General features: G+C 46.6%; 4 protein-coding genes across 4 annotated transcripts; 1 reads left to right on the top strand and 3 right to left on the bottom strand.

The window, feature by feature from the left end:
• Window positions 1-4,114: 4,114 nt before the first annotated feature.
• Pmar_PMAR022767 (hypothetical protein) lies at window positions 4,115-4,723 on the bottom strand (the record flags this gene model as incomplete). The annotated part of the gene is made up of 1 exon (XM_002779206.1): window positions 4,115-4,723. The coding sequence occupies one exon, from the start codon at window positions 4,721-4,723 to the stop codon at window positions 4,115-4,117; it is 609 nt and encodes a 202-aa protein (XP_002779252.1).
• A 1,748-nt stretch (window positions 4,724-6,471) lies between these two features.
• On the bottom strand, window positions 6,472-6,885 carry Pmar_PMAR022766 (hypothetical protein; the record flags this gene model as incomplete). Its single annotated transcript, XM_002779205.1, has 1 exon — window positions 6,472-6,885. The coding sequence occupies one exon, from the start codon at window positions 6,883-6,885 to the stop codon at window positions 6,472-6,474; it is 414 nt and encodes a 137-aa protein (XP_002779251.1).
• A 1,226-nt stretch (window positions 6,886-8,111) lies between these two features.
• On the bottom strand, window positions 8,112-8,954 carry Pmar_PMAR022765 (hypothetical protein; the record flags this gene model as incomplete). The annotated part of the gene is made up of 1 exon (XM_002779204.1): window positions 8,112-8,954. One exon carries the CDS (start codon window positions 8,952-8,954, stop codon window positions 8,112-8,114), a length of 843 nt encoding a protein of 280 aa, XP_002779250.1.
• A 1,747-nt stretch (window positions 8,955-10,701) lies between these two features.
• Window positions 10,702-11,709, top strand: Pmar_PMAR022764 (thermitase, putative; the record flags this gene model as incomplete). Its single annotated transcript, XM_002779203.1, has 1 exon — window positions 10,702-11,709. One exon carries the CDS (start codon window positions 10,702-10,704, stop codon window positions 11,707-11,709), a length of 1,008 nt encoding a protein of 335 aa, XP_002779249.1.
• Window positions 11,710-12,301: the final 592 nt, after the last annotated feature.

Here is a 12,301-nt window from a genome sequence, read left to right as displayed (position 1 = left end):
GATACTATGAAAGGGAACTTTCCAGGAGTTACGTATACCATTCTAGAACCCATCAGAACTGAGTCATGCGATAATAAGTCATGATCTATATCCTCCGAGTCCTTCGAATCAAAAGTAACGAGCCGTCTGATATTTTCAGAGGAGCCACTCGGCAGATTTCTAAGACTTCTCAGCTCTCGGCTCTCTCAGCTTCCCGCTGGCGATAGCTTGACGAAAAATAGGCACGCATAATGCGTGCCTGGCTCATCGAACGTGTGGCCGGAACCTGTAGTTCCATAATCCTCGCGCAAGACGAGAATTATTTTTTCTGGACTCATGGTTTGACCAGGCAATGACATGCAAACTGGAGTTCAAGGTAGTCGATGTATTGTGTTCTTCGCATTGAATTGATCTCAGCAATAACCTAAACACATTTGGCTGATTCTGAAACCGGGATGCAGGGACAGCGATCGCACAACATGAAAAACAATAATTCCTCGTGTTGGAACTGATGTGTCATGTATGCGACGTATGTGACAACGACAAACGAGAAACATTCGTTTTTATTGATTGTTCGGATCACCACTCCTCTCATCGTCCATGCTTATTCATCGACCATATTGTTACATTATTGGCATGGACCTGTATTCTATACCGCTGCGCGTCGCGAGTGTCTCTGCGCCCCCTGTATGCGTGCATCCGAAATCCGAGAACCACGCGAAGCAGCTACCTGGGCCTGAGTCCTTGTCCTGTTACGAATGGAATCGTAATTAGAATTCTCTAATGAGTTGTAGGTTGCAAGAGTCATTATATAATATAGCAGTGATAGAATATATCAGTGATGAAGGTCTAGTGATAAATCATATAATATGATTGATCACGCAGTCCCAGGGGTAGCTTCTCCGGGGGCAAACGTAGCGCAGCGGTTGCTTGAGTCACACGCAGCTGTCGTAGTTCTCACGGCGTGAGGCTCACGGCGTGCGCTTGACCAGTGGTAATTCTAGAGTGAGTAGCTCTGGCGCAGTAGTGAGTGTAGCGTAGCGTTAATTGAGCGGTGATGGACGGTCCCCTATTGCGATTAAAATCCTACGAATCTAACTTGCGAGTGACAGCCCGCTAGCGTGTTATGGTATCAGTCGCGTTGACAGCTCCGAACAGCGAAGATTATTCATTGGAAAATCCCTTTTAAATAACATGACCGCCCTCCGAATGCTCATATTTACTGCTGTGACTGTGAGTGTAATGATTCAAGCGGCCGATTGTTAGGAACATGCTAATTGTTTTGAGAGAGATAAAACTTCGAGCCTTCGAGTTGTGACCGAGTGCGTGTCATCTCATAAGTACCAGCTGCAGACGAAGACATTCAAGATTACAAACAGCTTGTTACAAGCTCCGAGCTTCAACCAAATGTACTGAGGCTCGTTAGTAGATCCGACCTACCTCGAAGACCTCGATTTGACCAACTATTCACTAGAAACATCTACAGTACTACTCAACGGGATGAAGACAAACTGGCTAGCGTCACTAGCCAGGCGGCTTTAAGAGTTCAGGGTGTCTTCTTGTATCAGCGCCGGTTGTGCCCATCGCTGTTCCGAGCCAAGTTCGCCGAAAAGTAACTCTCTGGTACGGTTCCAACCGCTGAGCAGCTACGCTGTTCCTCCGCAGTAAGGCGGAGCAGTGTATCGCCATGTAAACGATTGCTCGCATAGAAGCATCAGTGTAGAGTCTACACTCTTATTTCGACTATACGATTACATGTCTACACTGTAGACATGTAATCGTATAGTCGGAATAAGATAGTCTCTGGGCGGTTATGAAATAATCATAGTATACCATGCCGTCACCAGTATTCTCAGCTCATCTAGATAAGCAATAGACCACTGTTCCGCTCGGCCCGTTTCCTCTCTGGCCACCAACTTGGTGGCACCAAGCTCTGACCAAGATGTTTTACCATCCCTATGAGGCTGTAGGAGAATGTATTAATGGTACAGTACCATCACGAGGAATACCTTATCCTTTTCAGGAGGAGATACATTCGAGTTCCACCAGTCAGCCAGTTGAGTGGGTGTTGGGGATCACTCGAAATTGGCCGATGAGTCCGGTCTCCGTAGGGCAGTAAAGCTTGCCTCACCCACAAATATATAAATGGCTCATAATGGGTTTTTGTATCATCCAGTGTTAGAATGAGTGCCTGGTTTCCCATCTTCACTCGAATAGTTTTCCCTCGCTGATTATAGAAGTTCAGACACGGATTCGGGTAGAACTTATACCGCAGAAGAGTAGAGAAACGAAGAAGAATCATCTCCTTGTCTGACCCAACGTGGGCCTGGATACAAAAGATTCGCATCAACATGTAGTTCAAAAACATATTCTTCTGCAGGATTTGTCCATTGGGAAAATGGGAAAAGTTTTCCTTGGGAAATTCCCACTTTCCCGTTCCCGGAAAGAACTATCAGTTTTTCCCTTGGGGAAAATGCGAAAACGCCTCATTTTTCCCTCCCTGAGCAGTGTGAACTACGGATCATACTCATAAAGCGATCATGGTTATCCTCGTGTTCTCAAATGTCCGTAGTAGAGTGCAAAAGCAGTGTTCTAGCCGTGTGAGCAATTTTTCTCACCATGGGCGCGCGCTTCTCCACAAGTTTCTCTATAGCGTGCTCATCATCGAACATTACTCTCACTCTGCCATGAAGGCTTGTCATTGCTCTTTTCCTTTTTTGTCCACGACCCCCAAGTTGGATACACGTTTCAGACCTCGAACTGATGAGTTCTACCACCGTCTGGTTGAATATGCTACCATCATGGGATGGTCAAGTAGATCATTGGAATCTCCGCGTCTGCGACACGTTATACGAGCGCTGGTTCCAAGTTATGGTAAAGAAGGTCATCTGCACGCTGAAAAAATACGAGCCATCAAGGAACAGTTATGCCAGGCTGTTAGAAAGGAGAGCGAGAATCTGCTGAAGAGCGCCAGCCAGTTAGCTATCCAGCTAGGCGCGTGGACGCCGCCAACGCGGCCTACGACTATGATTGCTATAATCATCTCGATCCCTCCCGAATCTTCACGCGCTTCCAATCTGCGACTCACAACCATCCCATGGGCATCTTGTGCTCTAAAACCTGGCAAAAGCGAAACCAGTGTCGAGGTTACGAAAATGGTTCAAAGTGAATGCTTGGACGAGTTGCGGAACAGTGATGCTTATAGACATGAGACAGAATGGCATGTGTACTTCCATCCATCAGGGGTATAACACAGCTGGTAGAAACCGTCGGGCTTGAACTCTCCTTTCGATGGACGATCCACCATGAGCGATAGACGTGGCGTCTCAAAGAGCTAAGAACGAAGTCCCTAATGCCGAAGATGTACTCTATCTGTTTCGCTGATGGGTTCCGGTAAGGGATCGAGAGCTGGCCCAAATACAGGTGGAGAGTTTCAAGGAAATGTGAACAGGTTTGGGGACTTGCGTTCTTGCTCTTGGATAGCTCCTTGTGTGCCTTTGCAATATTGTTGCGATTGAATTGGATGAGAAAAATTAGAATGGAGGTCCCGTTTTGGAGTGGATTCATTTGGAAAAGGGTATGTGCCATGTTACTGTCGTTTTCGGGAGCATAACAGAGCTTTTAACTATAAGCGCGAATTCTCTGTTGCTTCGCAGTTCGTGAATAGGCGTTGTCCCTTTCACGCGCCAAAAATGTCTCACAAATCATGGGGACGCCCTTCACATCTCCCTCTAGCCAAGGTCGAGAACTCTCACTTGAGTTAGCTTCCAGCTGTTCTTGGAGTCGTACGTAACTCTGGTCCCCAGAGTCTGGTGGAGCTATGATGGAAGTAGTAGAACGATGGGGTGTCATTCATTATCATGTTCCCCGCTAAATGTGATAGTAAAACACAATGCAACATTATCTATCGTTCTCCACAAGGTATGTGGAGTATCAGCTCAACACGGATGATATCCGTATTATGTAGTAGGATAGGAAGAGAATAGTTTTGGATGTATTAGTAGAGAAATTACAGCTTAGCTTAGTAGTGGGACAGCTGAGTAATGGGAGAGAGCAAATGGGACAGCCAATTGTGTTGAATACTGCAGGTTTCCCTCCTGCCAGGGAGCAGACATGATGAATCAGAGAAAAACGATCAGAATCTATATCGAACAGGCTTTCGGATTGCTCGACCAGATACTCGCGAGCGACGAACATCACCATCTGAGGTTGTATCTGCCTGATGAGCAACATGCTGCGGATGGCTTGCTGCTGATGCATCAGCAGACTTCCCCTTCACCCGCAAAGAGTAACGGACAGGAATCTTGAATTTGGCAGGAGAGCCTTGCTGAGGCATCGAAAAAGACTTCGAAGAGAGCTGAACATTGCGACCGCTCCTTGTAACAGAATGTAGTCCAGTCTTCAAAGGCTTAGCCAAGAACTCTGGTGGTGCTGGCAAACATTCCCGTACATGACGTTCCAGGGCACGCGAAGTAGGAGACGAGCCATAGTCCACGAGGTAAACCTTCACCCCTTCTTGCCGAAGAACCCTCATAAGACTCCAACGTTTCCCAACCTTGTACTTGCGATCCAAATCATGATTCCGGGCGAAAACAATGGTACCAGGAGCCAGAGAAACTGGAGGCTTGGCATGTAACATAGCCCCAGATCGGCGTTCAGAGAGAAGATCTCGAATACTCTCATGAACCTCGGCCCGTTGAGGACTATTCTGGGCTTGACGGAGATGAGGAGATCTACCATACATAATTAAGAAAGGTTCCACATGATGAACAGTTGTTGGTGTCGAACGTAATCCCCAGAGAATATCATCGACAATACTCGCAAAGGATTGCCTTGTCCATAAGAGGGAATAGAATGCCCCCTGAAGCTTCTGGAGGAGGATCTTGTTCAACTGTTCGATAACAGCAACGGGACTGTACGGTAAACTCACTGAGTGGACTGCACCAATCAGTTTGATATAGTTGTCAACTTCACCGCCGAATTCCGACCCTCGGTCAGTCCTTAAAACTTTGAAGGGCCCCAGGGAACTATTCATACTCTTAAGAGCATCAGTAATATTCCTCGATGATTTTGAAGACAGTTCTCTGACTTCGGGCCAACTACTAAAAAGACATACAGCAGTAAGGAGTAGTCTATGACCAGTAGGGGTAGAGACAGATAAAACGTCTGCAGCTACTGTATGCCAGGGACTTGGTGGAGCAGTTCGTTGTACACCCTTTCTGAGACCAACGCAGCTTGAAAAGGTCTTAATGGCACGGATTATACGTTGAATACCAGGATGGAATACTGCAGCTTGACTATGGAAATAATTCAATACTACCGGTTCCAAAGAAGATGGAAGGACCGGTACCAAAACAACATCAGTGATATAACATGGATCATTCGCTGGTAAAAGCCGCCAAAGAAGACCATGACGTACCAGCAGAGTATTCCAAACAAGCCTAAATACTGTAGGGATAGAGGTAGGCACCAGCTCTTTATCATCGCTCATGAGTAAGGAAACGGCTTGTTTGATATCACTATCAGCAGACTGGTGATGAGATATCTCAGCCATAGAAGGAAGAGGAGAAATCGACAAAGTATTCGCAACAGTCGCAACAAATACCTCACAATGCTGATCCCGTTCGGATAGTTCGTCATTATTGTCAAACCGAGGCTCACTAGTAACAGCACTAACATCCAGGTCTTTAGTCTTAGCAAACTCAAGGAACCGCTGGAGTAAACCATGTCTTGTTAGATCATCGGCAGGATTTTGCTGTGTTACCACTCGCTCCACAATTATTCTTCGATTGAAGTCCAAGGGGTCGAAGAGTGCATGAGTCATAGCCAAGTACTTCAAGATAATTGGTTTGACGTCCTTGTTGCTAAAAGATGCCGGCCTCCCAGCACTAAAAGTCACTTCAACCGCCACATTGTCCACATGATAATACACCTTGTTGAACCGTCTTCTCGCAGCTAGCTCGAGTCTATGTACCATAGCGAAACCTTTATAGAGGATATGAGCCTCCAAGCAGGCTATCGGTAGATGAGATTCAGCAGTGGAGAAAACATGGACACGTTCCAAATAGTTCTGGTCGTCCTGTCTAAGGAGAGAACCACCATGATACTTAGATGAATCAGTAAAAACGTGTAGTGGTTCATTAAACCGAAACAACCGAGGTATAGTGAACGATGACTGAGGTAGCTTAGTAACCATTCGATGCCAATCCAAAATAAGAGCTCGTAAAGCTTCCGAACATGGAGATGACCAAGTCGACTGAGTAGAAAAGCGCTCTTTCGCTACCAAACTTTGAGCGAAATGCTTCAAAGCTGCTACCCAAGCCGGTACTGTAGGGGACTCATCCAAGGTACCCAGAGTACTTAGTAAGACAGAATAGAAACAACCCGAATACGGTACACGAGACTTCAGCACATCCAACTTCTGCGCTGCCATTGTCATATACCTTCCATTGTCGATGTAAGTCACGCCTAGCATGTTTGAATCCATCTCAGTCAAGGCTTGACGTTTGGCAGGCTTAAACTTTGAGTCATGATCTTTGCAAATGGTTGAAAGTTCCCATTCAACCGGAGGATTTTATTCTGATATGTGAGTAGAGACTCACTACCAGAATCCAGAGTTCGACGATACAACTGCTCGCTGCTCTGCATCTGGGTAGCAATATTCAACTTGTGGGAGAGATTCTTAACCAGGCTGACCATTGTATCTTTCTCATTTAGCTTGAGCTCATCATAAACAATCCATGCATCACCTCGGAGTAGAGGTGGTAGATGCTTCAACTGGTCGTCGTCTTCCCACTTGTTAGCCGTTGCACACGCCTTGAACTTCCGCACCCATTGCTCGAAGTCCAAAGGATTTGTCAGAGGGTCGGAGCTCTCAGGTAAGGCAAAATACAGGCTCGGGTCCATGAACAAGCAGCTGCTACTCTGGAATATCAACTCAACACGGATGATATCCGTATTATGTAGTAGGATAGGAAGAGAATAGTTTTGGATGTATTAGTAGAGAAATTACAGCTTAGCTTAGTAGTGGGATAGCTGAGTAATGGGAGAGAGCAAATGGGACAGCCAATTGTGTTGAATACTGCATATGGCTACACGGGATGCTCTGCTGTAGCGCTCCTAAGGCGTTGAACTACGATATCATTCCATTACTGACTCTTATTCGCTTTACACCTTTCCTTCTCTGAGAGGTAGAGTTCAGCTTCTCGCGCCAGGACACGCAATAGCTGTACTCCGACGCTCATGGAGGCTCTATAATCATGAACCAGGGCGTCGCCTCCCTTACTGAGTCAGCCTAGTCGTAGTGGTAACTACAGCAGCGGCACTTAGTTGAAATTTTGTCTCAACCATCACTCTCTCGTACTATTCCTTGGGGAGTCTGCGGACTGTATACGCTTTTTAAGGCAATCTGGTTTATAGTCTATAACGCCGACCACCTTGTGGCTATACGGTGGTGGTGGTGACACGTTGCTGTTCTCGCTACTGACTCAGAAATGATACACATTGTACACTCGATCACTGTTAGGAGTCCTAGCTTAGGACGTACAATGCATCGCAAAACAAATAATGGGTGTTAATGACCACTGTGGGCTACAGTCTAGTGTGTTCTTGGTCTAGCCAATAACCACTGGTAAATAAGTTATTTGGAATAACTCAAAGCTGAATGATGAGTGAGGCATCAGAAGATGTTTACAGCCTGGTACCTGAGTTCTATTTTTGAACTCCAATCATATTCCGATGCTGTCAACAAAGAATATCCTAGATCCTCTATAAGTTCGGAGCCCTCAAGCTCATCTATCATCGATCACCTGAGGTGATGCACTTCAAGTGCTGTACGTGAGATCGACTATCAATAAGAAAGTACCGACTCGAACCACCAACGCACAGCAAAAAAGAAGAGTATGAACTTAACACCGTTAAGTTCAAAGAACAGAGAAGTAAATAAAAGGTTGCACTTGGAGGCGGCTCCAACTTATCGTCAGATCGTCGAAGTACTCAAGCCACCAAGACTTGATCTGAGACTACTATCTTGAGACTACTAGCGATCAAGACCACTGATCCGTCATAGTGAAATGTTGATCATCTAGTACCGCTAACAACCACCAGCCTCTGAAATTAGGTTTAACTCCCCCTCACGGAAGTTTCCTAAGATAGATCTCTTCACCATTCAGAACAGTGACCACAACCTCTGGAGCAAATCTACCACCCACCTCCTGACGTACTTTAGTGAAATCGTCGTGGCTAGTAGTTATACCACATCTTCTCCTCAACCAGAACTTGAGTTGGTTCAGGCGACGTACAGAGGCCACGGAGATCTCATAATCCTTATCCACGTATATTGAAGTGTCACTAGAAGTACGCGAGACCTGGAACTCGCTTTGGAAGCGACCATGAAGCGGCTGGTTCTTGCACCTCACGCTCATCCATATATTGGCATCGTTGGGCTGCGGAGAATTAATTCCGTAGACCTCATATAGAATATCGAAGGTCTGGGAAGAGAAGTGATAGACAGCTGGTGTGAGATACTGTCCTATTTTGGAGAAGGAGAGAGTACGGCCCTCGAACTTAGTCAAGACCTTATTTGGTGATAAGAATTCTAACGTCTCGAGGTCGCCTTTCACGATCTTCCCATGATAGGGAAAGAAATGCGGAGGCTTACCGCCTGATGGGCATGTTGATCTAACCTTGTTATACCACCATTCGACAGTTCCGGTACAAGTCCCGCTGTAGTCGATGCTGTAGATGTCTTGGCTTCCCCCTTGTTTTTTGAGTGGAAGTGCTCCGTCCGAAAAGTGTTGGTCAGCCGCGCAGTAGAAGAACATAGACACACGCCTGTCCGCGTCCACAGTGAATATAAGAGAGAAAAAATCTCCGGTAGGACTCTGCTTTTCTTCATAGTGATACGTACCGATAGGCTGAGCATTGGACCCAAGGAGCAGTCCTGCAAAAAGCAGCAGTGCTGAAATACTAGCCATGATGGACAAAATGCTAGCTCGAACGTCACAACTGAAGAGGAAGTGAGCAAGATGCTCCTCTCAATGCGTACAACATTCCTTGGGGCGCACGGGCTCAAGTAACTCTAAGCGACGCGTCATCAAAGTCATATACAATGTCTGGTGGAAGGTCCATCTCCTGCTACCCTCTTGACAGGATAGTCCCGAGATGCGTCACACATCATGCGTGCCACGCATGTACAACCAGACGCCTTGGGAAGAAGAACAAGGGAAGGAGTAACACTTCCTTGAAAGGGTTCGAACAGGTTCTGCCTCACTATCGTATGTTCTTAATGAAGATAGGGAGAGAGGCAATGACGATATGGACAAACCAGCTGTGTCAATGCCAACAGTATCAGCAATACAAAGGGCCGACAAGCACGGATTGTGATTGCGTGTGCTCAGCTTATATCGGTTTCACGCACGATGTGCACGTGCGGCGTACTTCGCTACGCAGCAACTTGATCTCACTACGCCATGGATTCGTTGGGGCAGGTAAGTTAGAATTAGTGGATCAACAAAATCCATCGAATTGCGCTGCATAGGACTCGTGAAATGATTATGCCCAAGCATCTTCCGTGATTACATCATCGCCGGCGTTGACGGCTATAAAACGGTTTTATTGGATAATATACACGTAGCTAGCTACATATGTAGCTGAGGAGAACTCGAAAATCACGAGAAATTAGAGCCGACTCGGTTCTGCCGAGTTGAACTCACTGGTAATGATACTAGACAGCCTAGCCTAGACTCGGCGAATGTTGTTCATGAAGTCTGTCTGAGTTGATGATGGTTCGTGATAGACTGCCTGTCGCCAAGTTCCCAACTCAAAGTGCGTGACTCGTGGTAATTTTGAGTTACTGGAAGTACCTTGCTGCCTCTGCTTTCGAATTTCTCTCTGACTGGTCCCAATCCTCGTGTTGGGCATCTGCTTTGCCCAAAGCTTCAACATATGCCATGATGGCATCAGCGCGCGCCAGGGGTGGGGGCTCCTGAAAGAGCGCGCCCAAACCTTTTACGCAATCACGCAGGTGCGACTGGCCTACTGAATAGGGCTGCAAATGAAAAAGCTAAATTCAAATGAGCGGTGGAGATAGGCTGACTATCCGTGTACACATAGAACTTTACGCTAATGGGTGCCCTCCCAAGTATGGTTGAAACTGAAATTCTGTGACCAAAGATTGGTTTTGAAATGTTTGAATTCACGTGGGGCTACGTGATCATGGCGCGCGCTAAAGTATCGTAAGAGCAGTTTTACGGGAGATAGGAGATAGATTCGACGAATCGGGTTCTGAGACCTTCGCCTGTTAGTGGTACATTAATGTATGGGCATGACGTCAGGCAAAATCAAAACTTTTGGCTCACCGAGTGGTTCTCTGTTGACTCGCGTGGTTCTCGGATTTCGGATGCACGCATACAGGGGGCGCAGAGTCACTCGCGATGCGCAGCGGTATAGAATACAGCTCCACGACAATAATGTATCGATTTGTGAGAATGCATCCCAGGGGGAGAATTTTTTCAATTCAAGCCGTTCACCTCAAATCCACTCGTAAGCTATTCAAATGCAATGTGTCTATCCATGGACGTTGACGACGTATACGAACAGCGGAGCGGAGAGTGGAGTACACTTACGGAACGTGAGTTACACTGGGCCACGGAATGACCTTCACGTCAACACGTGACGCTACGTCATATCGCCCCGCTCACTTGTTTGTTAACGAGATTTTTTATGGCTACATTCTACTTCATTACGCACAGACTCTTCTACGTCATTGTTGCAGTGGCCGGCTTTGACTATTTCCGCGGACTTGGCCCAGTAAACGGCGATCCGAACGATGAATACTATCCCCAGCAGAGGGCTTATCTGGAGGCCATCTCCGTACCAAAGGCTTGGAACATCCTGGACTCTACTTCCAAGAGGACACCTGTAACCATCGCCGTTATCGACGATGGCGTGCAAGCCGATCACCCTGACTTGCAAGGGGTTGTCTCTGAGGGCTATAACGTTATTGATAAGAATACTGATATTCATCCCCGAGGACCGCATGGAACTATAATTTCTGGCATCCTCGGTGCTATCAGGAATAACAAGATTGGTATCGCGGGTATCGCCGACCATCTCCGTATCATGCCTATCTATATAAGCGACAAGCCGTCTTTTGGAGGGATGACTGATGCTTTCACCTATCTCATTTCTAAGAGGCCAGATGTGAAAGTAATCCTCTTTTCGCAGGGATTCAAAACTTACTACCAACCCCTGTTGAAGAAGATTCTCGAAGCAGTGTCAGCTGGCATGCTAGTGGTTGTGGCGGCAGGAAATGACCACTTAGACCTGGACACGGAAGAATACTATCCTTGTTCTCTCAGCGGACCCTATACGGACGGCGTTATATGTGTGGCTGCGACAAATGGTGCAAGAATGCAGTTGGACGACGAGAGCAATTTTGGTTCAGCTGTTGACATCGCCGCTCCTGGCTACCAAATACTGGCAACTACTCCTACTGGAAAGTATGGAAAGGGTACAGGTACCTCAGGGGCCGCAGCCATCATAGCAGGTATAGCTGGAATGCTCTATAGCCTCGAACCTTCTCAGCATGCTAAGCTTACCCCAGGTTATATCCGAAGTATCATCAAGAATACGGCCACGCCAGGCGTGATGGATAGCAAAGGGGGGAAGGTTCTCACTTTCGGCCGCGTGAATGCTGAGGCGGCTGTACGAGAAATACTTGGAAAGTAGAGGATTGCTCTCATCAAGGTTTTAGCTCGATGATGGAAAATCACCCCCGAGTGGGTCGAGTCTTTCCAGGCATTCTGGAAAGAGTCTGGGAAGATCCGTAAACTTGACGTGGTTCATTTTCGTTTTTTTTTTGTTACCTCCCGCATATCAAACATTATGAGTATGTTATTCGACATCATATGTGGTAGTGATGCTTCTCCAGCTGAGCTACCGACTCACTTTTCACTTTATTTGCGAACTATCAACTCATCTTCGCCCCGCGAATGACTACACTTCAGAATTCTATCGCTTGTGTTCTTATACAGGGTATTATAGTTCATCGAAAAATATACATTTCGAGCAATTCAGTTAAATGTGAAACTATGGAGTGTCGAAAATTTTGTATCCTTGTGTTAAACGAATCGTGTCGGACTTTCCACTGCTCATCGCGCTCTCGCCAAGAGATTATTCAACGCGTGGAGGGCGCTTCGCACTGTCCACCGATTCATCAGCTTCTTCCCCACCCGCGAGACGTATCAATCATACACGCTGTATGATACACTATAAAAAAGCTCGCGAATTCTTACATAACCTAGTTGCAGCGTGACAGACA

Source organism: Perkinsus marinus, assembly GCF_000006405.1.
Source record: "Perkinsus marinus ATCC 50983 genomic scaffold scf_1104296947704, whole genome shotgun sequence".
Taxonomy (NCBI): Eukaryota; Perkinsozoa; order Perkinsida; family Perkinsidae; genus Perkinsus; species Perkinsus marinus.
Note: the sequence above shows the minus strand (reverse complement) of the source record. Positions and strands in the feature narration are given on the sequence as shown.